At 40.3% G+C, this 27,627-nt stretch overlaps 1 protein-coding gene across 2 annotated transcripts; it reads right to left on the bottom strand.

Moving 5' to 3' along the window:
* Window positions 1–795: 795 nt before the first annotated feature.
* On the bottom strand, window positions 796–27,215 carry nt5c1aa (5'-nucleotidase, cytosolic IAa). Of its 2 annotated transcripts, XM_014412686.4 has the most exons (7): window positions 26,562–27,215; window positions 22,502–22,546; window positions 16,307–16,474; window positions 16,079–16,208; window positions 10,176–10,298; window positions 4,314–4,498; window positions 796–3,343 (listed from the first exon to the last, which is right to left on the bottom strand). In XM_014412686.4, exons 1-7 carry the CDS (start codon window positions 26,715–26,717, stop codon window positions 2,987–2,989), a joined length of 1,164 nt encoding a protein of 387 aa, XP_014268172.1. In that variant the 5' UTR covers window positions 26,718–27,215; the 3' UTR covers window positions 796–2,986. The 2 variants fall into 2 exon arrangements, with proteins under 2 accessions (XP_014268172.1, XP_023010635.1); XM_023154867.3 differs by lacking the exon at window positions 22,502–22,546.
* Window positions 27,216–27,627: the final 412 nt, after the last annotated feature.

The raw sequence follows: 27,627 nt of genomic DNA, 5'->3' as shown, positions 1-27,627 counted from the left end.
AGTCCACAGCCATGATCTCAGTCAGGCACAGCAGAGCACAGAGTCATCCTCTTTCACTCGTCTCCTTCCACGCTGATGGTTATTGTCTGTTTATGAATACAGCTGGCAGCCTTACACGTGTCATTAAATGTGCATAGACTTTGCAGTGTGTGCCAGCTGGCCAGAGAAATCTGTCTGATCTATCTGTCCCTACTATCTCACCAAAAAGGTTGCCAACAACATTGTCTCATAGCTGATTTGGAGCTTATAAAATCCATGTCGATGTCAATCCGTCAGCGTTCACCTGAGCCCATCCCTGTGGAGCTGTTAGCGATATAGTGCCAGGTAGTCCAGTGCTGGATGTTGGCTCTCTGTGGCTTTTATCACTCTGCTGGAAAGATCAAATTCAGCTGGGTATGAACCATATTGGGAATATTAGCACATTTATCATAGATATGTGGATGAAAGTGTGGGTCGTAATGTGATTCTGCTCAGTGTGAAGACTGATAAATTAGATGGAGAAAGGGAGGATTTGTCACAAAAAGATAATAATAAAGGATGCAAAGATTAAAAAACTGACATAAATTAGGATAACTTTTATGTGCATGGAGCTGTTAAATCAAAGCGAAGTGGTCGCTTCTTTCCATCTTCATCATTACGCTGAGTGAAGAGCGGTTGCTGCTGCAGCTCATCAATCATTCCACCGTGGTGCGATGCTGCCACTCCATGGTGGACTGAAGGAGTGCATGCCACTGAACAAACAGATCCATGTAATCTATATCAGTTTTCACAAACAAATGAAAATAAAGCCAATACTTCAATTGTAATCTTTATTTATTGTCCATTTACATTTTCTTAATCTTGCAAATCCTTCAATAAAGCAGTTATCAAAGTGCTGTTGAATCTGTTCAAGCTGAAACCGAATGTCACCCTGAAGCCCAGAGTTCCCTGATTAGCTTGTCGTGCTGAAACTTTATCTGCTCACAAGTCAGCAGTTGTTTTAGTTTGCCACAAGAGACACATCTGTTTAATTACTGTATGTGTGTTGCCTGTGAGGTTAAACCTGCGGGTTGCTTGTCACTTTTCTGAACCCCGTGGTACTCAGAAGACTGATTGAGCGTAATGATGCGTCTCTAATTATACACTGGTTACAAGTAGAGTCATGTGAAGTAGACTGGCATTTTCTAAAGGTCACTGCAGGGATTTTGTCTATAATAGAAACATTTATATTTTTCTATCAAACATTAGCAAGATTCTCTAACTACAATTTAGAAATGGATTTATGATGGTGAAACTTTACACCATTAAACAAAGTCACCTGGGTATACAAGACAGAGAATTCAACCCAAGATTGACGGCTTATGTCTACCTATAACGTGTGTGCTCTAGTTGGAATATTAGCAAAAGATCTAGCTTTCAAAAATCTCTTAGGTTAGCAAACCTGTAAAAATATGACACTTGCTCCACTGGTTAAATATGAAGGTAAAACACAGGTTCATTCAGTTAAGTCAGTGTTTTGTTAGACTAAGACCTCCTTAGGATCACATATTTGTGGGAACATTAGCATGCTAGCACAGTAAACTTTAGCATGCTAGCATGGTAAACTTTAGCATGCTACATATCAGCTAAAACGGATCAAAATTCCATTTAGCTATGCCATGAACTGTGAAAGCCTTAACAAGCTTAGGTTTTAACATGTAATTGCCAAGTTTTACTTTGGTTTTCTGTCGTTTATGGGATTGCATAAAACGTCATGGAAGCCATACAACATAACTGGCTGTAAGTTATACATTCATTGAAACTAAAGGCAACTTCTAGAGCATACAGCCATAGTTTGCAACTAGAAATGTAAATAACGTGGTTTCTTCGCTACAGTAATATATTTATAACACTGTGTGGTCACTATTGGTTAAGTTACATACCACATACATTACTTGTGACCTGTCTGATTGCAAGCAGGGGAAACTTGTTGCATATCTCATCCATCTCTCTTTTCCATTGTTCTTTTCTCTCTCCAAAAAAAAAGTTTAAAAAAAAGACACATCTTTAAGAAAAAAAAGAAAAGAAATCAATCAATATAGCATGCTAATTACGTACCATTTGAACCGCTCTGAGCTGCGAAGCATCATGCAAAGCCAAAGCTCCCACGAGTTTCTCGTATCACTCCACATTACAGTAGTTCAAATATTGTTATAGTTAAAATACTTCCAAATACAAAGGAGTGGAGGGTATTTTGGATAAAAACACATCACAGTGTCTAAGATCCTGTCAGGTGCCACGTGGGGTTAAAACAGTTAGAAACATATTTCACTGAAGTATAAAACAAACCGTCTGTGCCCTCCTGCCTGTGTTCACCCAAGAGAACTATAATTCCACTCCTAAGGCACCAAATGGCTTTCTATATTTGATTTGGATTTTGGAACACAAGAACAGATGGCATTGAATGCTTCAGTAATATACAACACATTTTGTACAGCTGCATCCTAATCTTTTTACATTTGTGTGTAATCAAACTATAAAATGTTTGACAAAACTTTAAATTATTACTTTCATGCTATAGTACATCACCATAATGGTTAACAATATAATATCTCTGCATTGTGCTCACAGTTCATTTATTAACATTCAGTGCACTGTTACATATATATATAAACAATTCAGTTGTTCACTCCTTGTCTTCGCTATGAAGACAAGGAGTAGTAAGAGAAATACTTAGTCAAGAACCAAAGCATGATTTAATGAAACACTTGTTTTTGGACACCTTGGTTATTGGGTCATCTCAGGTTCCAGACCTCTTGTTGACCTTTATCCAGATTTCTTATCTGACTCCTAAAGTAGTAGCACTAAGCCGAGGCAGTAGATACTGTGGTCAAGCAAACATGTACTTCCATACAGTTAAAAAATAGAAAAAGTTCATCATCTGAATTTTACTTTAACAACTTTTTGTTTTGTCCTAAGATAATATCCCCTCCCTCTACCAGGTCACCAACATCCAAAGTCCTTTTGTCTACTTCCCTGCGCTGGTGTTGTGCTTGGAGTTATGTTTCTGTGCAATGCCATAGGGAACATGTGCAGCGATGGTACCCATCTCTGCCGCTCCCTCTATGTGAAACATTTGATCATCGAAGTAGATGTGTGGCCTTATCTTCTCAAGCATAGGGCCCTTTGGTGCTCCTGCAAGGAACAAGGCCTCATCGATCTCCAGCCCCCAGGCCCGAAGTGTCTTGAGAGCCCGAATCCCAGAACTTGCTGCACTACGAGCTGTGACCAGGTAGGTGCGGATAGGGCAGTCCAGACGCTGGCCTTTAGCGTAAAACTTTTTCTGGAGCTTCCCCAGTGCCTCTAGGAAGCCCTTCAGGGGACCCTGCCAAAGAGGAAAAGCTAGTGAGGACCTGCTATCTGTTTTCTTGTATATATGTTAAGATTTGACTCATCTTTGACTTGTCACGCATCAGCTTTATGTGTATGTAACACATACAAACCCTGATTGAGCTAGCACCATTTTATTGTAATGTAGCACAGCGTGAGGTATGCACTGCTAATTTCCGAAATTGCTGGTTGTCAAGGAGAATGACATGTCAACTGACAGTCTTTAGAAACAATTTATTATTTCATTTAATTTTGCATAATATATTCATAGAATAATCAGTTACTGAAATGGATTTCATGTGGAGACCATATGCACGCTCATCATTGAGGCTGCTTGGAAAAGATAATATTAGGAAGAATATAATGTTTTTAAGGATTGCTACACTCTTTGGAGTCATCTCAGTATGGGATATTGTGTGTGTAATCTGCAGTTAGTTTTTCTTTTCTTTTTCTTTGAAATTTAGCCTCAGGTATTAACCTTCTAAGCTCCAAGCTAATTGCTAATCTTATTTTAAAGAAAGGCAAAACTGAATTTTCAAGGAAGAAAATGTGAAATATTTTTTGTTGTGTCACCTGAAATTTTTTTTCTTTCTTCTCTGATTGCCTTGAAAGAACAATTTAACAAAAACAAACAACCCTATTCTGATAGGGTTATGGGTTGTGACCAATGACCTCGGAGGGTTAGGGTGCAGGATGTACTTTATGTTGTCACCAACACCACGGATCCTGTTAAGAGAAACGTATTAACAAAACACCCTGCCTGTCTTCTTGTTAAAAGGAAGTTTTTCTTTCCCTCTGTCACTAAAGTGCTAGTTTAAACTGTTGTTGATGTTTTCTCTCTGTTATTGTAGGGTCTTTACAATAGAAAGCACCTTGAGGTCACTGTTGTTGTGATTTGGTGCGCTATAAATAAAACTGAATAGAATAAAAATCAATGCAAAGAAATTCAATTAAAGAATACCAACATGGTCCAGTAGCCTGTCCTCATTTTCCTTCTCATGTTCGAAGAATTTGTCCAGCCCATGGGCCTTGAAGATGCGTTCTGACTCATCTGAGAAGAGGACAGCATCGCCATCAAATGCCACTCTTAGCTGGGACTCGGATACCTCTGTCATCTTCTCCGGCATGAACATTGTGGCTGCTGCGATGCCTGAACACAAATGCATAAGACAATAAAGGGCTCAACTATCACTTAGCTAATTACAGCTAAAGAGAAGTTGTGTTTGTACACTTCATTTGTTTTTAACATTAGTACATTATGATTAATTCCTTCACTTCCTGCACTTAATTCTGAACTGCACTCTCTGCATTTCTTCTTTAGAGGGAGTCAGGAGTTGCGTTCCCTATCAGATATTTTGCCCTGCTTCCTTTACTTCATGTTTCAGTTCATGGCTAGTCCGTTTTCCTTTCATTGCAGCAGCTCAAACTGGTACTGAATAGTGTGTATGGTCCCCACAGGCTCATGGGGGATGTTGCTAATAATATGATGGATGGTGTCCTGGAGGATCTCCCCCAAGATCTGGATCAGAGCATCAAAGAGCTCCTGGACAATTTGAGGTAAACTGGGGGCCAGTCAAGGATATCAATTTCTTAATCTTTCAGGAACCTCCTGCATACTCTCACCACATGAGAGCAGGCATTGTCATTTGCACCTTGAGGAACCCAGGACCTAGTGTACCAGTGTAGGGCCTGACAAAGATCCAAGGGTTTCATCCTAATATTAATGGCAGCCAGTCTGCAATTACCTAGCCAGTATACCTGCCATGGATATCTCTCTGCAGACCATCACTGAAAGACCAACGATGTTACAGACAGTATAACGTTTTCCACAGTTTTTCCAGACTCTTTAATGTCTGTCACATGTGCTCAGGGTGAACTTGTTCTCTCTCTGTGAAAAGCACAGGGTGCCAGCGGTAAACCTGCTAATTCTGATATTCTACAGCAAATGCCCACTGGGCTCCGCGGTGCCAGGCAATGAGCACAGGATCCACTGGCTATCAGGGCACCCTCATAAAGTCTGTTTCTGATTGTTTGGTCAGAGACATTCAAACCAGTGTCCTGCTGGAGGTCATTTTGTAGCTCTGGCAGTGCTCATCCAGTTCCTTCTTGCACACAGAAGCAAATAACAGTCTTGCTGGTGGGTTAAGGGCCCTAAAGTAACTGTCTGTCTCCAGGAATCTTCCCCATGCTCTTGACACTGTGCTGGGAGACACAGCAAGGCATCTTAATTTAGTTGGTGCTACACTCGGATTAAAAAAAGTGTTCCTTTAATTTTTCTAAACAGTGTTTTTGCATATTGAGTGGTTGAGAATCAAGTAAACAGAGACATCACTTGTTTAGATAAAATCAGCTTTTAAACGTCACTTCAGTTCACAAATAAATCTTTTGATTTTCTAAGGTGCAAAAAAGCATCTTTCACTTCATTCAGTGCTCTCTTTCATTTCCTGCCAGAAACAGAACAAATCAGGAAGGTTTTAACTGTCACCTTCATAGCCGCAGTCCTTAAAAACATGCTCTAACACTCAGAGGAAGTATTAACAAATGGATTTACAGCTAATTAAGAGCTTTCAAGTAAAATGTCAGAACCACTTCCTTTGCTTCACTGCTTATGTGCTCTGTGTTTTTGAGGAGCTGCCTCCCACAGAGGTGCGGCATTACTGGCACGAAGCTTGTAAATGACATGAAGAAAGTCCCTGGAGATGCCTTGACAGCTACAGATGGTTGACAGTTAAAGGAAACCCTTGATCCCTTTAGGTTGTATTGTTCTGTGGCCTTCCCAGTCATCAACATGGCATGCCCTAAGTAGCATGTGTGTGCACATGAAGAGGGTGACGTTTGCAACAAATGACCAATCACAAGCATGCACAGGTCTCCTGGGAAGCAGAGCGGATATTTTACAAACAAAACGAAAATTATAACGTGAGGTTAAACACAATACAGCTGAAAGCTCTACACCTTGTGAAAACCTGCTGTATTAATATGTGAATGTGACTGTAGTGCAAAGTGCTTCAAGAGGTCAGAAAGACTGCAAAAGTGGTGCATAAACGCAGTCCATTTACAGACAGCCCATAATTAAGTCTCAGATAAAATTCATGAATTCTTTCAGCTGTAACCCAGCAGGGTTAAAACTATGTGAGAGCAAACAAAGAGCAAAGATAAAAACAGAATTCAAACCAGTAAGTGGGTTTATCTGCAAATTTTATATAAGGTCATAAAGTGCATGGCTTAGACCGTCCTGTGTTGGGATTACATTTCTATGTTAAGGCTGATAGAAAAATAAAACTGATTTGCTACTTGAGGCCAACGGGGAAAAACAAGCTATGAGTAATGTTGCTCCTGAGCTATTATATTTCCTCTCAGTGCTTGTCGGGAAAGAAAAACGTCTCACTATCTTCCAGAAATGGTGATGCGATTTTCTGGCAAACTGATTGGTCAGTAGTAGGGATGGGTATCGTTTAGGTTTTATCCGATACCGGTGCCAAATCGGTACTTTTGAAACGGTGCCGGTGCTCAAACGGTGCTCAAACCGGTGCTTAAAGAATGGAGAACACAAAATTGGTCCAAAAACCTCTCATGTTCAGCTGTTTTTGTAAAAATATAACAATGTTAGCCTTTTCTGCAGCTATGGGGCATATATGGTATCACTCTTGGCTGGAAGCAGTGCTTAAACAATGGAAAAAACACAAACTTTGTCCTAAACCTCTCATGTTTAACTGTTTTCCACTTTTTCTTTGGTCATTTTAGCCTTTTTAGCCAGGGTGAAGGGAGTATCTGCCATCAAACAAGAGGACAGCCGCATGTAGCTATGATGATGTTTGCTAGTTCACCTTACATGCATTAATGTAATAACGTGGTTAGCCTACTCAACGTAAATTAGCTACTCACGCAGAGAAGAACGGCTGCTGCCACCATCATCCGTCATCATTTCTGCTACACTGGCAGGGCTAGGGGCCAGGACTCTCCTCTTCGTGTTTTTGGGGGATGTTGCATAACAGGCAACCCACCCGCAGTAGATGTGCTCGGTGTGAGGTCTCGCAGCAAGCTATCAAATACGGCGCATTTCTGGGCTTTTAAAAAAAACGCTATGCGTCGCCAGGTGTTTCATCGGATTTGAGGTGTTACCTCCTTTGACAGTATCACAGTATCAGCTTAAAGCACTTGTTGCTGCTGAGTTTGCATATTTTGCTATGAAGTAAAGCCAGACTTTTGACCGCTTCGCCTTGGACATTTTTAATCTGTAGCTCTGCTCTAACAGAACGTACGTACCTGGCCCCGCCTACTATCCTCGGAAACGTAAAATGATTGGCTAGAATCTAAAGTGTATCACAGCTCAGGGAAAAAAAGCACCGAAATAAAGCACCGAAATGTGCGCTGCTTTTCGGTCTGGTTACTACCGTTTATGTCAGAACCGGTGCCATCATGGCACCGGACACCGGTACCCATCCCTAGTCAGTAGGCACTCATTTTGCACTTGTGGATTTCTTACGTGCTCCAGAGCAGGTTTACTGTGCGACAGAACTTAAACCATAGCCACTTGAAGCTTTACACAGCCAGTTAATTTTCCTTAAATTTGTCTCAAGTTATACACCCAGTGACACAGATTGTGTCACAAAAACCTCCTCTGTGTTGGCTGCAGTAATAATGCAGCATGAAATTCGCTGCACAGAAGGGATTTAAATCGTTGGATGTGGTTGTCACCTCAAGTCCCACAAATTTTCCATCGTTGCATTTTAATGGATCTTATTTCTTTAGCAGAAAATGACCAGTGACTTCAAATTGTGACACAAATTAGCCAAAGCTACAACAAATAGGATGTTGGTAACCCCTCACGGTGCCATGGCACCATGGAAACCATCAAATAGAGTGCAAAGACTAAAGTCACAGCAGCACTGCAGAAGATGTCATTGCTACTTCTTATGCAAATACACACACATTACACAATGTACACTCCTAGCACAGTGTGTGTGTGTGTGTGTGTGTGTGTGTGTGTGTGTGTGTGTGTGTGTGTGTGTGTGTGTGTGTGTGTGTGTGTGTGTGTGCAGGCTGCTTTGTAGTTTTTCTATGTATGACATGGCATATATTTGGGGATTTATGATTTAGGGATTAGATCAGTTTTTTATTGCTATGAATTTCAAATTATACTTGAACCTGTATATTTCAAAACATTTCTATCTGTGTCTGAAAAAAAGGAAAGACTTTCAAAAACTAGTTTTTGTTATCCAGCTTGGAAAAGGTCAAGTGTGCTGAAACTACATGTAAATAAAATGCATGCAAATAGGCCAAAACAACTAGTGCGGTTACATGACGCGTGCTTTGAAAAGAATTCAAGATCAAGCTTCCTCAGAAGGACGATTTAATTAAATGTGAGGCACGAAAGCTTCCTGAAGGCATTCCTTCGGACACATTTCCCTGATCAAAATAAAGCTGAAGTAACGGAGTGTGTGAGGGCCGTGTATGACTTGATGCTACTGGTTTGCCTTTAATTTGTATGCTAAACTGCTTCTGTGAGACTTTCTAAATGTCTAAAACATATAACTGGATTACTCCATTTAAATTACTCCGATCTCTAGGAGGACACCAGGATACTAGCATGCATAAATATATTTTTTTATTGTGGCAATGCACCCCATATTTGGAGGCAAATACAAGCACGATCACTGCCATCTACTGTTCTCAGATCTGAATTCTTTTGTCTTCCACTATAGTCGGATGGTAATTATATGAACATAAACCAAATGCTGTACTAATGTAATCCTCTCTGGTGATTAGTGGTTATTCAGTAACCCATCCTCAGGAGATTCCTCAATTTTCTATTCCTGTTTTAGTTGTTCCTAGTTTTTCTGGTAAACCAATCATCCCACGCTCTACGACTGGAAAATTAGGTTAATGCTGAGGTGACAAAATCTGCAGTTAATCTAAGGACTACAAGAGGCCCCGTTCCAAAAGCCATTTAATCCCCAATAAATCCCATCTTAAAATGCAAAAATAAAAAAGCATGTTGATAGTCCTGTGTATTGGTCTCTGGTCCAATCACTGTTTATTAGACCTCATTTTACTTTAATACGAGTTTAATTTTTGTGCTGTTTGCACTTTTTAATGGAATTTAGAATATTAATTCCAATATGATCTGCTGTGTGGTCCAGCAAGACGTTTGTGCTTTAATATTTGCAAGAGAATTTTCTAGTCTTTTCTTTATCCATCACTTACTACCAGTTAGCAGCCATCTTTGTGTGTTGCACTCGTACATTTTATGGTTTATGTTTAGGTGGTTGGTTAGGCCCTTTGCCCCTCCTGGAGCAAAGGTCAACTGTTTACTAACACTTCCACCATTTATGGATGCCGCTTGCTCACCAAGCTGACAAGCTTTAGCTGTCAAGCTGGTTCTCCGTTTCATGCAAAACTTCTGACACACACACACACACACACACACACACACACACACACACACACACACAAACAGAGACACAAAAAAATGGCGGGGGAAAAAAGCTAGCATTAACGCTTCAAAATGAGCAATCCAAAACTAATAAAGTACGACACAATGGCCATCTTTTATATACAGTCAATGAAAGACAGCAGGTTTAGAACTGTGCAAAATACAGAGTTACGAGGTAACGATATACTTCAATAACACTGTGTAAACTCTTTTAAAATGCTAATAAACAGATATTTATTAGCTTGTAAAAGTCCTGTGCTACAGCTTTCAATCATTATTATATAAGAGTCACATAATGCAAAAAAAAAAAATCTGGTGTGAAACGTAGAAAAAGCTGTAAACTTTAGTAACTTCTAAGTATTTTTCAGCTTTGTGGCAGGACTGGCCTTACCTTCAGTCAGCGCCTCCCTAACCTTGTTGGCATCAGCAGACAAGTAGAGGTTGGTTTGCCAGGCCTTCAGGTAGCCAATAGGACTGCTCCCCCCCGTCATACAAAACCTCTCAATGAACAAGTCTGTGGATGAGAGGAACAAATAGCAACAAGGTTTTTAATTTCAGTACATCATCTGGTGTTAAATGTCAGCATTCAGTCCATCATCAGCATTACAGATCCATTACAGTGTTGATAAATGCATCTATTTGCATGTTAGCATACCAGCAAACACCGCATGACTTCAAAGAGTCGCTTATATAATCTATATTTGCACTAGAAGCTGGGGCTCTGACTGTCAGGGAGTTCACGAAAGGGTCACTTCGGGGGCCGTGGACGGCAAAAAGGAGCGAAGATGTTCTAAAGACATGGTGAGAGGATAAACTTACAAGTACTTAAAACATGGAGAGGGTCCAGAGAGGGGGTTAATAGAAGGGCGGGAAGACGGAGGCTGTGCAGATGAGAGGAGGAAGCGAAAAGACTTGGTGGGAAAGTGTCTGTTTACATTTTGGCTTGGGAGGCCTTTTAATTCGCTGCTGTGGACTGATCCACCGAGCAGTGGACAGTCGGTATGTGGAAAATGAGAAGAGACTGATATTAGGTAATTAGATCCACGAGTACAGATCTGCGGATTATATCTGTGTCCTTGGGTAAAATGAGCTGGTATTTATGAGGGAAAAGAGGATGGGGGGCTATTAGAAAGGGCACGGGAGTAAAATAGAGTAATATCTGGTGATGGATTGAGTTTGATTAGAGTTGAAGGTCATAATAGAATGAAAAGGTAGGCGACACCTAAGATATATGGAGATGAAGTAAGAGGAGGAGGTTAGTGTGGACGGGAGATTTATAAAAAGAGAAATGTGAAGGTTATTCCAATTATTTAAAGCTGCAATCGCCGAGGCATGAATTTATCTTCATCCACAATAAAGGTCCACTGGCCTTTTTTAGCACAGGGCTTCCACAACGTTTGGGAACTTAAAAGAGGCAAATAAAATATCAGAGTACATTAAAACTCCTACTCCATGTAATTTGCTTCTATATGTTGTAAAATTGTCATTTTAGAGCCTAAACTGCAGCAGCTAATGACCTTCTGAGACTGTAACGCTGCAAAGCTAACTGTTATTCCAGTCTATGCTGTACTCACTGACCTTTAGTGTAAAAAGTCAGCTGCAAGTGAAAACACACATTTGATTTGCTCTAAAGCAGATGATATGGATACAGTAATTGGACAGCTTGAATATTAACTGAGTTTGTGTTATACTCTGATTAGAGAGTTTCCCTTACTTTTTTTTTCCAAGCAGGGTATAATCTAAATGCTTATATGTTGTAACCGCTCCAAAAATAACAAAAGATGGCTTAAAATGTTCTCGGTACATGCTGCAGCAGGGAAGACCCGAACTCTTTCGTAGCAAGCATTTTTAATTTCTCTTTGCTGTTTGGGCTGATTGGGACCTCATGAATGTAAAAACAAAGAATGATGTTTTTACCTGATTTTACTCTACAAGGGCTTGATATCCACATTTGAGGACATTCGTTTTAAATTTTGATAGAACAATGGGATTATAATGTCCCCGTAAGTGCATATCAGGCCCAAGTAGAGCAAAATTTAGTAATCTGGTCTAGACAACCCAAAATGTGATGTCCACATATATGGACGCCAGGTCCTAGGAGGTTAAAGCTGTGCTAAGTCTAAGGCAGCTGTGTCCATCACCAGGTCCGGGTGCCAGAAACGTCCTATGAAGACTTGGACTTTTAATTGTATTTTCACAAGTTTTTTACCTTTTCTTACTGATAAAGACCTCCCTCTTGGATATTCATACAGCAAAGTAATTAGGTATCAATTAAACAATTTGATGACAGAAAAGTCTCTGGGTTTTTTCTCTACAAAAATTTCTATTGGTGTTTTTTGACTATCTACATGGCCCACGATGCTAAATGAGTTTGCCATCCCTGGTCTAAGGCCTCAGTCACACAGACCTACAGATCAGTTGATAACACCTGGGCAACTTCTATTTTCTAGGTAAAAACATGTATCCCCCAATAGGTTGGCAAGTGGTTGCTGGAGGTCCCTCGCTCTCAGGTGAAAATTGGGCACAAAACAGGTGGCAGATCAAAAACATTTTTGGATTTGCTAGTAGACTGATGCAACACTCTCAAACTACTCTCCAAGCAGTCGTTAAACTGTGAAAAGTGCAAAGCAACGGTGAACATTCTCCCTTTCTGGTTTGCTTGTAAACCTTTCTTTTTAAATAAATTTTGCTTGGAGACTGCCAGCAACCATCAGCAACCATCTGCCAACCTGAGGTTAAAGGATATCACCGATCCATCTCCGGGCCTGTGGAACTGAGACCTTACAAAAACACAAAACAACTGACGTCCATGTACATGAGCAAATAGATGCTCTTTCTTGAGTTTTCCATTTTTTCATGAGTCCAAGCTGATAAGAAATGTCTGTTTGTTTGTTTGTTTTTTAGCTGGATATAAAAAAAACTTTGATCAAGTTTTGCCTCAATGTATTATAGGCTCAGTAAGTTTATCCCACGTCATTCCAAAGAACTGGGAAAATATGTGGGAAAATATATACCCCACTGCGAATAATTTGCAGAGCCCACTGTCGACTATAATAATGTAATATTAATATAGGAGTAAATGCTGAGGCAAACCAGGCAGGTGCAGCTCTGTGCTGAATACAGAACATACGGACAAGCAGGCGGACAAAGCGAATATTCTTCAGGCTGAAACAAGCAAAGTTCGATATTTTTGTGCAGTTTGGTGGCTACATTTGTATGTATAAACCTTGCCTGTTGCTGTTCTGGTAATCAGTTCAAAATGTGAAGTTCACTTTTAAAGACACATGAAAGAAACAAAGGCAGATAAATGTAGTGTGACTCATAATCAGGCTCTAGGCAAAACGAGCTGGACTCCAGAAGGAACAGAGGAACTGTGTTGCTTTAAGCCCCCTGAGTAATCTCCTCTCAGTTACTCAAAGAACCAACTGTCCTCTGAAGATTTTCTTAATGGTTTATTTAGCTTTGTAGTCAGACCCTGGTGAGTTTGACCCCCTCCCCTTCCCCTACGCTGTACCGCACCTCATCCTGTGTTTCAGACTGGTGCAGGAGCGTGGGAGTCACTCGAGGGAAAATATGCTTGCCATTGACGTTCTTGTATCTTTTTCCCCTGTCTATTAAGAAAAATTTTTTCATCTAGCTTCTTTGCATGATTTATTTGCTTGTTCAAAACATCTGAAACATGGTAATAAAACAGGAAATCAACATGACTGAAAAGACACTGCAGAGCACCCAGAACAAGCTACAAGCTAAGGTAGAATTCTGTCCCTGCACACGTCCATTATTCATAGGTGTATAGTGCAGGAATTTAATACTTGATTCTGCCTCGAAAAACAGTTTGGGTGCGCTGATAATCAAAAATAAACACGTCCAGTTCGCACATCCAGTTTCAAGCTAGAATAAATGATCCTCAATCTTTTTAACACGGCTTTGCTACTCAGAGAGACCCACTGCAGGAAAGATGCTCATGAAACACTTATCAATGTTATCAGAGAAGCCATGTTTCCTTTAAGTGTGCAGGAACGCTCAGAGGTCAAGCGACTGTTTGAATGCCTCACATAGAGCCACCAGAGAGGATCTAACATGGCGGCATCTGGAAGGCCGAGTGTTGCTTTGGTGGCTTCGCTCAGACTTGTTTTTGTTTCGGGCCTCTTGGATTATTCTTACATCCCAAAGGGAAATAAGCTTGAACCCACTCCCGTCATGAAGCCCCGAGGATCTGAAAACATTAGAGCAACTGAACAGGAAGTGGTCTGTAAGAGGGATGTCATCACGGGGTCTGAGAGTTTCCCTGGGAAGGATCCTGTCAGTCAGCTGTTCATACACTCCACTGTTTGTCTCTCAGCTGAGCCTGCGTCAGATTCTGGATGATGTATGGATGCTTTTGGGTGCTGGGTTTGGACGTTAGTGGGAAAGCGTGCACTTATTGGAAGCATTAAATTGAGAAAAAACCCCAGAAAAAAGCAGATGCATTTATAGACTATTTTTTTAAGTTATACAGGGATTACCTGCTTCACTTAGTAAAGTTGTGATTGATCAGCAGCAGCCCTAAACTTATATTTTGGAGGAAAACTAAGTATAATTATTTAGCTTTTTGTCACGTCAGTATTTTTTCTTTTTCTTTTTGTCCCTTGGTTGAACTAAAGATTCTAACTGACACACATCAAATGCTATTTATTTATTATTTTTCTTTTCTAAAAAACATCTTCCAGCGTACCTCTCATCATTGATAATAACTTCACCTCCCAGGAATGTTGTTAACCCTGATCATGCTCTAACATTTGCTTCTACCATCCACACCTTTTTACTTTCTCAAAGTACTCTATAAAACACACATGCACTGTCTTCTGTGCTTTTAGGTAAACGTTGCTCCATGTGTGCGCACTGCTGAGAAAAGACAGAGACAGCAACTACCATTCACACTCCGATGCAATGGAGTATGAATATGATCTTGCCCAATGATATCTGGCATGCAGACTAGGGGGAGCCAGGGATTGAACCACCAGCCTTCCGATCAGTAGATGATGCTCTACCTCCTGAGCTACTGCCACCCTGTATAAATGCCCTTGCTTATCTAACTGATTAAGAAATGTTAAGGACACATGGTTGTACATTATCCAGATTCCTTGACACACAATCCCCTCGAGGCCCTCAAATGTCAGAATGTAATCCCCTACAACCTTTCTGTCATGCCCACTTGAGGTCTTCAAAACGTGATGCAGCTTTGAAGGTAAATGTCAAAATACTCCAACATCCTCACTCCTTCTTTCCTAATTATAACTCAGTCTTAGGCCTCGGTAACAGCAGAGTAAAAATAGAGTTGCAATCTCTGTACAACTGGGACAAGCTGGTGGGTTAGCAGATGAACATTAAATGTTACTGTTCTTAAGAAAAATGTTCTTTAACTACTTGTCAGAAAGCAATGCTAAAAGCAAAGTAATGGTAAAGTGTCCTTTCAGCCTTAGCATCAATCTGGGGATTTGCTAGCTTTCGTTAGCATTGTTAGTGTGCAGATGTTTGCAAAGAGCCGAAGTTGTGTTAGCAGCATAATGTACTTGTTTCTGATGTGGACACAGTTCCCATTATTTTCCTCCTTCCTCATGCAAACTGAAAACGAAGAAAAATGGCCTGTTGTTTGACCTTTTTTTTTCTTTTCTGCAGATAACTGAAAAAGTCAAGGCATTACTGTGACTGTAATTACAGATTCTGATTGGTGCAGTAATGTGTTATATTACTCTGTTACTGAAAAATTTTATGTGATAACAGTAACATGTTGCTTTGGAACGTGTTACTGTTATTGCTAATGAGTCACACAAACATGGAGTTTGCGCGGAAACAAAAGTCAGTTTTGGTCCAAAATTCAAGGATTGCAGTTATTACCTATGATATGAAGAGAGGTGATTCCAATTCCTGTGTCAGCACTGTCATGGACATAAAGAAAAATGGCTGATAGCTACTTACTGCATACAGCAGATCTGAGCACATCATATTTTTTCTCCTGATTATAAACCAAATGAGGTCTTTAAAGACTCTGATTTCAAAGACATGATGTGGGGGGCGGTGGGCATAGTTCAGATTGGCAACATGGAGAGTGTGATAATAAGCTTGTCAAACTGATAGTGTCTGTGTGGGTGCTTGAAATTTCAGATATATAATTGACCTATCAATGGACTGTTATCCCATGACAGGAAGCTATTTAAACTGAGAACTCTGTCTGCTGCATAGCATCTTTCAATAGTGCCACGTAGGGCGAGTAATTCATTTTCAGTGGCGTACACTGACAGTTTTTAGGCTTACTGTGGTGGTTGATGGTGTTGATGAGCCGGATTCCAACGTGGGCATGGTTATATGTTACTAAAACGATGTCGAACAGTTCTTCACTTTGGGGGTACAGCTCTCGCAGACGAGCGTTAACCGCCTCCAGAGCCTGTCAAGACAGAGAAACAGTCAGCTGAGAAAAATCAAGACCAAAAAAGAATTTAAGAATTAAAAAATAACATCTGTGTGTGCTTGTGTGACTTTAACCTTGACAAAGGGGAAAGCAGGCCCAGGAGCAAAGGGTTCGTTCTCATGTTCAATTTGGTATCTCAGATATTCCTCCACACCTTGCTGCTCAAACACCCTTTGCTCCCGCTCAGTCCGGAACAGGACCCGAGAGGAAACAGCTACGGTCACTGCGTTCTCTGGCTTCGGCTGCAGAAAACCAAAGTCAAGGTGGACAATGGAAAGATAAAGATGAACAAAAAAAGAGAACACCACTGAACAGTAATGATAAGGTTAATGGGAAACACAGAGAGGAATGCGTGCCCGTTATTTAAAGAGTGCGTGCTGTTTTGGTCTATTATTGTTATCTTCACATCAGTGTGTTAAATGCTATCGATGTTAACTTCTTTGAATGCCATTACATTACAGGAGTCATTTCGAGTGATAGAGAATGAAGGCTATGTATATTCAGAAACTCAACTATGTAGTCTCACAAAAATTGTTTACAGGTACAGCATTAACTGTTTATGAATTAAAACCATTTTCAGAGGCTGAAAAGTAATCAGACAATTTCATGACTATTGAATTAGAGCTGGAAGTCTTCACTTCAATCACATTGTGACTGTTTGAGTTTATGGAACTGTCTCTTTATGTTTTTTAAGAATATAGATGAAAGAATGTGCTATCTTGGGTGAATTTTAAAGCTGTTTGATATTATAATGTAATTTCATAGAATAGAGTATCTAGTTGGCAAAATCCCTTTATAATAGAAAAAGTACAAACTGCAGTTAAACTAAACATGGTGCACTCATAAAAGCAATTCTAAATTAAGAGTTACTAATAACAATATGCATATATGAAGTTAAACTTGCCAATGTAGCTTGCCATCACCAGTGTGTGAATGTGTGTGTGAATGGGTGGATGACTGGATATGTAAAGCGCTTTGGGGTCCTTAGGGACTAGTAAAGCGCTATATAAATACAGGCCATTTACCATTTACCATTTAAACTAATAATTTCAACATTTATAGAAAACAGTTTAACATTCAGATATAAAAAAGCAAGAAATTGGGCTTAAGAGCACTGAGTATATATAAAAGTGGATGTGTATAATCTCTCGTATTAAAACCTCAGACTTTGGCTGTCACCATCTTGAGCAAGAAGTGGAAATCTGGGAAATCCAATAGAGTGCATACCTACTGTAGTAGCTGTTACACAACTTCAAGGGACTGTCTTCTAAATAAGTGGGCAGGTCACATGTGAAACTTTGAAAATCTCAGCTTCGAGCCAAGCGACTGAAATGTGTACCAATGAGAACACAGGATACAGGTGATTCACATATGACATTGCAGTTAATGCATTAGGGTTAACTAGAGGCTACCAGAGCCTGGTATGTCCACCAATGACCAAACAGCTTTAATGCGAAGCCTGATGAGCGAATTACTTCCTGTGTGGCTGGAGCTTTAGAAAGCGTGTAGGTTTGAAATTCCCTTCTCTTTTCATACACAGAGAATATGTCCATCTCTCATATACAGTCCGTGATTACAGCTTGTTGTTAGCTTTCAATATCACCTCAGCCTCATGTGGCTGTAGTAATTATGAAAATATTGCAAAGATCAGATTTAGAATTGTGCAGAAGCAAGAGAAAAATACAAAACACAAAATAATAAAAATATAAAAGATATATTTACCATGGGACACAAAACAATATTAAGGAGAAGTGGTAAACACAGACCTCCTGAATTTTCATCTTACAAGTTCCATCCTGTGTTTACCCTCTAGAATTAAAAGAAACACAATTTGTCCCTGCACTGTCAACACAACGCAAGCCTGTCCTTGAGAACCTTTGTAGGGCCAAATAATCAAGCTCCAAATGGATTTTTAGGCATTTAATTTCGTAAATATATAAAAAATTCAAAATCCCCCCCCCCCCCCCCCCCCGCTCCAAAAAACCCCTTACAACATTAATTATGACCAAACCAAAGACCAATATTTGTTTCTACTGTTTGTTGTTTGTTATTTTTCCATATTTCTGTGACTCTGAGTGACATATGTTAATGTAACCATGGTGACAAAGGTCTAAATCATAAATCCTAAAGTGTTTTTTAGCCTCAAACACGTGAAAAAGTCTAACAAGAAAATTTCCCTGCTCATGAGCTCCGTGGATAAACAGGCTTTACATGCAGTGCAAAAAAGACAGTCAAACAGCGTCTTAGTAGAAGTTGAGGGAAAATGCACAAACGCACCAATTTAATTTGCTTTTGAACTAAAAAGTACGTTCTAGTACTGTTCTTAAATACAAATCCACTTGGCAAGCGGTCAGGGAAACCACATTTCTCCCTAGCAACCTATAGTTACTAGGATGTAACCTGACCCCTGACGAGTGTCTAAGCCTGTGTGAGTGGGGCTTCAGTCATCAGTTTCACAGGGACTACGAGTCCCCTCGCAACTAGCCAAGTATTACTGCTTTTACTTTTTATTTTTATTGGAAGTCACCAACTGGAGGGTAATGTTTGAGCCGCAGTAGAGTAAAAACCTTCATATGACTAGGAGAAAATAGACCAATGGCATTCAGAATTTGGAGGCTTGCAGATCATTGCTGCTTTTTAAACGTAGGCAGCAGTCTGAGCCAGTCTGCACTGATCAACACAAGTCATTTGCAATGTGTCTCCTTGCAACAGGGAGCTCGACTCAACAACTTAACTGGTTTCCAAGCTGTTGTATTCCAATCATAGTCCTATTTAATAACAGTTCCTATCAGTATCTCTATCATGCAGCAACTGTGTGACTACTTGTGGAGAGATTCCTGAAATTCTGTTGTATGAGCTTCTGGCTGGTCTGTGAATTTAACTAGTCAGTGTGAATTTCAGTTTAATGTGAATTTCTTGTATGTGGATGGCAATAGATTCCTAATTTTTTGCCAGCTTATCACAGTTAATCACCATATTATCACAAACAGTTTGCACATAACAGCCAGCTCGAGCCCATTTAAACGCAAACTGAGAGCAGAGTCACTACATTTATTGTTGTTTTATCAGCACCTTGATTTACCAAAGTCCCAGACCTAGTTCCTGTCCTCAAAGAAACCTCTTCAAAGGTAACAAGACTCCAAGTTCTTTGCACATGGTCATAAGAATTTAATTTGTGTGGAATCATACTGTTTTATATGAATGGCAAAAATGTCAAACCTTCAGAATACAATGTCAACACTCCCGTCCTGTTTCCTCATGCTTTTCAGATTCTGTACATTTAAAAAAGGAAAAACAACAATTTTATATTTCACTAAATAACAGAGAGGTCCATTTTAACGAGTCAGTGTATGTAGAGCTCTTTGGAGCTTTGTCTGTACATGTGTGTTTTGTTTCCATGGTCTCAGATGAACTGCTAGATGGCGCAGTGGTGTCATATTGTGTTCATGTTGCCCAATGTGTGTGTTTACACTCAGGCCTGTGTGTTTAGGGGTTGACGGGGGGGAGCTGCATTCCTCCTGGGTTAACTGGCAATAATTGCCCACAGTGGGCAGAGGAACTCGTGCCTGTGTAGTGGGAAGAGTGGGGTGAAGGGGCAAAGTGTTTCAGCCAATGCAGAGAACACTAATGTGCATGTGAAAGTGTGAAAGTGTGTCATGTGACACTGGGTAAATGGAGTGTTGCTTATGGGTTTTTTTTTTTAAATTTACTGTTCTGATGCAGTATTGATTGAATCCGATGCTAATTATTTTACTGTATATTTACTGTTGTTTATACAGTGCTGTGATCTTCAGCTGTTTTCAGTGCGTCTAAAATTGTGCTTGTGAGTCAGTATGTTTCCACATGGATGAGTGAGGGGTTGGATTCTGTGTATTGAGATGTTTGCCTGTTCTCATCTCAGCCTTGACGCTTGTGTACTTGTAAATAGGCCACAAGCCGACATGTGCGCCGTGCCATTGTTCCTGCATTTAGCCTCTTTTCCATCACAACCCTGCTGCTTGCTGACCTGTTGCCTACTTACCTGTTAACACACACGTCACCTGGCTAGGCTTAATCCCACATGGGAGTCAGATTAAAGGATAGATTTGATGAAACACTATTTAATTTTGACAGTTTCTATATTTCTGTGTCCACTGAACTGAAAAACATGTTTTCCGTGCATGCATATCATAGAAAAATATCATTGTTTTCTTCTTTTTGTTATTAGTCGTAATGCATTTCTGATCCACATATGTTTCACTATATGAAACATCAACACTGACTGCGAAGCACAATGAATGTGATAACAGATGAATTACACGACTCTAAACCTGACGCCATCTTGAAGGATTTACCTACGGCAGCGTATACAAACACAGGCATACGAGTTCACGAGTTCTGACAATTACAGCCTGTCTTAGCAAAACTAAGTAAAAAAGGAAGAGCAAGAGTGCAAGAGTGGAGTGACAGTTAAAATAAAACTGCATAAAAATAGACAAAATGTGGAGTGTTATTCTTGCTGACTTAATAAGAGAAGAAAAGTTTAAAAAAAAATCTGCTTCATGTTTTAGTCAGAGTGAAATGTATCGTTAGGAAGCAGAAGGTCTGCATCAATTTGGCAAATGTCTTAAAAAACTAGTCATTAAGAAGAAAGTTGGCTCACAGTGAGGGAGAGGAGCTGAAATGGCATGTTACACACACTAAATAGACTGAGGGGCTAAATAAAGATTCTTTTGAACTGTGAATCATGCAACACTACTCTAGTAGAGTCCAAGAATATAAAAATGAAGCTGGAAATGAAGCAGAACTGTCCGCGTGTAATAGATCAATCCTGCGTAGTCTGCACTTCAAAAGTGCAGCTTTCAGCTTGAATCCAAGGGGTTTAACAAGAGGTTTGCATTAAATAATCCTTCAATGAAAATCTTTTGCACTCTATCTGAAGTGTGGAACCCATGGACATCACCAAATGCTGTGTTTCTTCCACTGAGATGCTCTGCCAGGCCTGAATACACCTTCGATAGCTCCATCTCTCTGGCAAAGTCTAACCTGGCCTTCGTCTTAATGTGTAACCAATGTTTTGCACCTTAGTGTAAACCCTTTGTATTTCCATTCATGAAAGTGTTTCTTGACTCTAAACTTTGTTTTTTCAGCCTAATAATGGGGTCCCTCACTTTGACCTTTTATTTAAAATTACTTTGTAAAGCTATAAAATGCAAATTTAACACTTCTTTATTTATCATATGTGTGTGTGTGTGTGCGTGCGTGCGTGCGTGCGTGCGTGCGTGCGTGCGTGTGTGTGTGTGTGTGTGTGTGTGTGTGTATAAAACAAGGGAAAGATGGCCACAAAACTGCTTGTCAGTCAATTATCTAGGGGTTTTCAGCCTCTGAAAGTGAGGGTGAGGGACTATGTATAGAAATATTTTCTATTCTTACATAGATTTTGTTAAACTCCTTGAATCAAAGCTGAAAGTCTGCACATCAACTGCATATTGTTGGATTTAAAAATCTACGGTAGCAGTTTGCAGAGGTAATGCTGCAAAAGAAAATCATATCTTTGGCCAAATTATAGACTGTAATTTTACTCCTTAAATAGTATTGCCTATAATATATCTTTTTTTTATAATGTACATGTCTCTTTGTTTTGTTGGTTAGCGTTGGATGTAGCACAATCAGATTAGCAGTTGCCAGCTCAAGTTGTTGTCATCTCGAGAAGCTGTAAACACGAGAATCTTTCCCATCAGTACCTCTGATGTAACACGAATGCCCACTGGGAGATGGTGTTAATTAAAGGCCACAAAGAATAAATATTTAACAAACTACAATATTAGATCATTACTTCTTTTTTTCAAACAAATCCAGTTCCTAATAGTGAGCCACACATGATACTGTTGAAAAAGGCTGGATGTTTAGTTACTGGCGTAGTTACAAATGTCAGTAGGTTTGTGACTTGCTAAAACAAAGAAAAAGCTTCATATGCGCCATGAGAGTTGCTTCAGAGCCTGCAGGAGAGGATGTCATCTAAAAACTGCTATTATTTTTTCAAAGTCACCAAAACATTCAGTGTAGTGAAGGGTGAGTATGAGACTGTATATTCCTTCGGCAGCCAATACGGACGTGAAGAATGGATCGACATGACAGCACACGTGATGATGCGTTAGGTCAGCCCGTTGGTTAGTAGAGTGGGAGTATCCGTGATCATGCAAGCACATCAACAGCCATCACAGGAGGTTCAAACAGGGTGAAAGGTGTGGCACTGACTGGACACCAACTTTCAACTGGGACATACTTACGAAGAACACGCCTCCCTCCACCTTCCGGGCTCGTCTCCCTGTCACCTTAGCAGAATGACAGTTTTTATTCATCACAAAGCTTTTTTTCAGCATCACAATATTTCCTTTAAATAATGTCCTGCTATGCCTGACGCATAATTCTACATATTTCTAAAAGCTATGGAGACAAACGAGAAATGTGATCAACGTGCACAAAATCTCAGACAGTTTTGCAGGTGTACCAGACTTTTGGTACACAGTCTACTCTATGAATAACGTGTCACACAGTCTGAGAGTGATCCCAGAGCAAGACTCCGGTGCTTTGCTGTGATTTGATACCAGTAGTGTTAACTGCCTGGCCTCTCTGAGCGGGCCTCCAAACCCAGTCATATGGCTCCTCTGCACTGGGGACTCAGAGTAACTATAATCACTTCCAACCCACTGATGTCTGTGATGGCAGAGGCAACTGTATAAATAAAGTTGATGGTGATAAAAAAAAAAAAAGAAGGAAAAAAAGGAAAATCCTCAGTGTGATTCTGAAGTGGTGCTCAGCTTCCCCCTTTATATTTTAATCCCGTTAGAGCTTCCCAGATCATGGATACCCCGACTGGTATCCATGAGTCATGTGTTATTTACATATTACAGCCTGAGAGACATCCCTTCTACCCACGGGGAGCAGGGGTGGGGAGAGAAAAAAGGTGAAAGAGGGTGAGAGGGGGAAGCGGTGGGAAAATAAAAGCAGTGAGAGTGTGAGCAGAGACTGGCAGGGTGAGGCGATCGGGGGGGTGCAGATATTTATAGATAAGGTAAAGGCCAGTGATGATGCAGTCTGTTCCAGCACCGGCAGATATGGTAACATGGCAGAGTGACCGGACACTGCCAGAAACAGCAATGCTAACACAGGGTTTATGAGGTTTGGTCTAAGAATCAGGCCAGTATTATCACCCAACTGAAAATTATGCATCATGAAATAACGTGCACGGTATTTGGTTAGTGTTTGTGCATTTTTTATGCCACACTTTGGGTATGATAGTTGAAGGTTTGACAGTATAATTACTCATTTATGATTTATTTTGATCTTGTCTAAGATAAACGTGTAAAAGAGGCTTACAGGAAGTCACGGGAGACAGTGACACAGACCAGCCTGGCATCACTGAGTAGGGTATAAATAACACAGACGTCTTTTATGTGTCGTCACTTTGCATTTTTTGTAAGTTGTGAGTCATTTTACATCATTAACCTCACACAACCTCTCACCACAAGCCTAATTTTAGTCTTTTAACATAGGGGCAGGGGCGTAATTTCCAGACCCAACCAACATAACCCCCCCCCCCCCCCCCCCCCCAATAAAATTATGAATTATCTTGCATAAATAGGCTGCTGATTTTCTTTACTCATTTCAGTTATTACCAGCAAAATAGTTGCATGTTTACTCATCTGCGAATTTACCCAGATGTATTTATTTATTTATTTAGACAGAGATGAATGTGAGCACAAAGTTACGCTGATGCAGGGTGTCAAACATCTCTGGGACAAGATCTGACCAACCAAAATGTCCAATTTATCTCCATTAATAGCTTTGCACAGAGCAAACATTACAAAGGAGGGAATTTTATACTATTTTGTGCATGTTGCAAATCCGTAGGAATGGATTACATCCTTAGCATAAAGTCCAAACTGCTAATTTATTCAGTTTTACAGCCTCCTTGCTGACAGATGGCACCAAACTGTGGTTGTTAAGCCCAAGAAGTTGGACTGATTTACTGCAGTAGCGTTTCTTTATACTGAATGTGGAAAACCTATGATGTGTGGTTGAACCTGAACATAATTGCCAAAAACTATTTCATTGTCAGTTTGCTAGTTTGGATTGTTTTTGTTATTTTGATTTTTTTTAATGTGAGCATTTTCAGAATGTGCTTAAACGTCTTTACAGTAAAAGGAAACAGCAACAAAAAGTTTATTAAGCTGTATTTTTCTGGTAACTAGTAAGATAAAAATTGGACTGTGTGTTTCCCACAAACTAAAATGAGTTTGACCTTGCTTTATGATCTATAATATAGAAAAACTAAAGGTATAAAAAGTGTAGAAACTGTGTGATATTTACTTGCACAGTGATACATCTTTGTGTTCATACAATACTGGAGGATTTAAAAATTGTTTGCAGCATTGCTTTAGACCTTCCTGTATTTTAAATAATGACAACAAGTTAAGATAAAACCTGTTCACCACATTTAAACTGTTTTCAAATGGATTAGGGTTGAAAAAAAAACCCCTCATTACCTGCCTTTGGACGTGTTCTGTTTCAGCATAGATATAATGAAAAGGTCTATCAGTGCTATTTGGTTACACTTGTCAGACCATTTAAATTATTTAAAGAATTATTTAATATGACACGGTAACATGGCTAAAAGTGCACGACTAAAAAGAAGTAACACCTTCCAAATATGACCCTTTATTTGTCCTCCTATATATGTTCTGCTTAAAGTTCATTTCACTGTGTTTGATTACTTATCACACCACCTGATGGAAAACGAGATCATAACCAGATGGTGATTTCTTTTGTTCAATTAGAAAGTTCATTCATTGAAATAAACTCAGTGTAATCTATTCGGTGCAGTTCCTATGATAAATAATCACATACAGTTTTCTCTAATGCTGTTATGTAGGTATGTGCTCTTTCAGATGAATGCATTACACGGTAATACGATGCGGTAATATTTAGACAGATAGCTAAGCGCTATCATTGGGACACATGGGGATGCATGTTTACAGTCCGAAAATACACCGATGTGGCCGCGTTAATCTTCGAGCAGCACAGATTACTCGGCTTTTAGACACTTTTAGCTGAGTCCTTTCACGTTAGCTTGCATTTCCTGTGAATACATAACTCAGTCTTTAATGTTTTTCTTCTTGCCCTTATTCTTCTAATCGTACGAGCTTACTAAATGCTTTGTTAGTTACATTACAGTTATGCCCTCTCAGAGTCACTCGGATTAGTTTAGCAGCCTGGTCCGTGATTCCCTGGAAATGGTACAGTATGTTCTGTTCAATATCCTGCAACGCTATAAACAGAATCAAAACCTTTGCCAGGGAGTGTGATCTGATCCCTTTTAATTGTAAGCTGAGATCCAAGCTAAACATTTACAAACTGGAGTTTTCATCTCGACAGTTTAATATAAGTCCAGGCTGTGGACCTAGCGATCAAGTATAGCTGCAGTCTGGTCAAGCAAACTTTGTAATATATTCGAATTGTTCATTAAGAGATTAAAGCATGTGACTGCTGGCTTTCTGTGTGATTTCACTACAGTACATTTGTTTAAATCTATTATATAAAACATCCTCTTGACATCTACCAGGTCATCATCAGCCCATCTATGATTTGGGTGAAAGGTGCGGTTCATAAAATCTTTGTCTGTTAGGAATTCCCAAATGGAAACGCTTTGAGCAGAACAACTCTAATTATGTGTAGGAGATTTATTTTGATAGGTCGTATCTTCTAGTTTCTTAAAATGTGCCTATGTAGCATGTGGCAACTGCAACCCTAATGTTAGACAGGTCGACTGTGACCTTAGATTTATTTGGAAATACATCATTACAAGGCATCGTGTGTATTGCTGTCATTAAATCTTGTGTAAATGAGCCTGTGCACCCACGTCCAGTGAGTGATCATCATTATCAGCTTGCCTGCCCAGCTGCTAAACTCTGGCAGACACAGAAGATATTAGTTTTTTCTTCAATTCATTCATGACCGAGGCAAAGGATGAAATAGACTCTGAACTCATAGTCTGTGGACCCCAAAACACAGCCAGACTCACAGTTTTCCTGTCGCTCCTGATTCCCAGTCCCCCCCTTTTTATAAGGTGTGCTTAAAACCGCACGTGGGCAATGTCAACAGCTGACTCGAGAGAATAAGCTGGGCGTGGGGGGCAGCAACAGGGTGGAGAGAAGGAAGAGGAGTACAGAGGGTTGTTTGGTTCCATGTGATTGTCTCAACCGGCAAGGCCTTCGCGCTCTTGTGATCTGGAAAGATTACATAATAAAAGTGGGACACATGCAGTTCTGGGTGGAGAGTGAGACTTACTGGCTTTGGCTTGGCAGTGAGGCCCAGGTGGTCTTTGTCAAACTCTCTTTTCCCCTCCCATGATCCTGCGCTGTCGCCGTTGGACGAAGGGGCAACTTTGAGCTCGGCGACCTGTCCGCTCATCACCTGCACAGGCTCCAGACTCATTTTCACCATAGAGGATCCCTCTGTCTGCACTCCCAAAGCTATCCAGACTACTCTACCTTTGGTAAAGACACTGTCCTCCGCTCAGGCGAAAAAAACAAAGAAAAATGTTTAAAAAACACAAGCAAACACAGAATATGTCCCGCCTCAGTCTGTAGCATTTACGGAGACTCTTCTGTCACGTTCATTGGTGATTGGCTTACTAAAGTGGTTTGTTGGTGTTGCACCTGCCCTGAAAGTAGTCCGAGTGTGAAGAGCGAAAGTGTTGACTCTTCACTTGTCTGTATCCCTCGTTCCCCCCACCCCTTCAAGAGAATTACTGCTCCTTGCATCCACTTCCACACAACATGAAATACTCATTCACAACCGTGCTCCTCTGTGACAGCGTACATGCACACACGCGCTGTCACACATACAGTCTGTCCTCGGTAAGTATGTTGCGGGCTGTGCAGCAATCCATCTGCTGCTACCTCTCTGCCTGTCTCTATCCCCTTGCTCCCCTCTCCCTCCCTTTCCCCTTCCTCTCTGTCCCATTCAATCACTCTCTCGGCTCCCTGGTGTCATTCGTTCCCCTCCTGCCGACCAATCACAACCCCACTTCCTTATTCAGCGCGGCCCCTCCTCTACACCCCCCTCCCCGCCAACAACACCGTCCCTCGTGTGTTGACGATGCAGTTTGCCCCAGAGGCTCATGGGATGCTCAGGCACACGGTAAGTACACAGCAAAAAATAGCCTAAGTGATGAGCCATTTTATCCAGTGGCGAGCCAGCCTGCTTTTTTTTTTTTTTTTAACCACGTGACTTGATTGGTGAAGGCCAATCAGGTGAAAGACTGGACAAATCATTAGAGAAAAAAGTGGAATTATCATATTATAACACCAGCTAACTCTGTGTTTTTAGAAACATGTAAATAGATTTCGAC

The sequence above is a fragment of the Maylandia zebra genome, linkage group LG22, assembly GCF_041146795.1.
Source record: "Maylandia zebra isolate NMK-2024a linkage group LG22, Mzebra_GT3a, whole genome shotgun sequence".
Taxonomy (NCBI): domain Eukaryota; kingdom Metazoa; phylum Chordata; class Actinopteri; order Cichliformes; family Cichlidae; genus Maylandia; species Maylandia zebra.
Note: the sequence above shows the minus strand (reverse complement) of the source record. Positions and strands in the feature narration are given on the sequence as shown.

Bases quoted from the DNA above. Each gene is read 5' to 3' on its own strand.
- nt5c1aa (XM_014412686.4), bottom strand. From the start codon at position 26,717: ATGGTGAAAATGAGTCTGGAGCCTGTGCAGGTGATGAGCGGACAGGTC. The intron at 22,547-26,561 runs GTAAGTCTCACT...CATTCTGCTAAG, and splicing joins TCACTGCCAAGCCAAAGCCA to GTGACAGGGAGACGAGCCCG. The intron at 10,299-16,078 runs GTAAGCCTAAAA...TCTCATCCACAG, and splicing joins CAACACCATCAACCACCACA to ACTTGTTCATTGAGAGGTTT.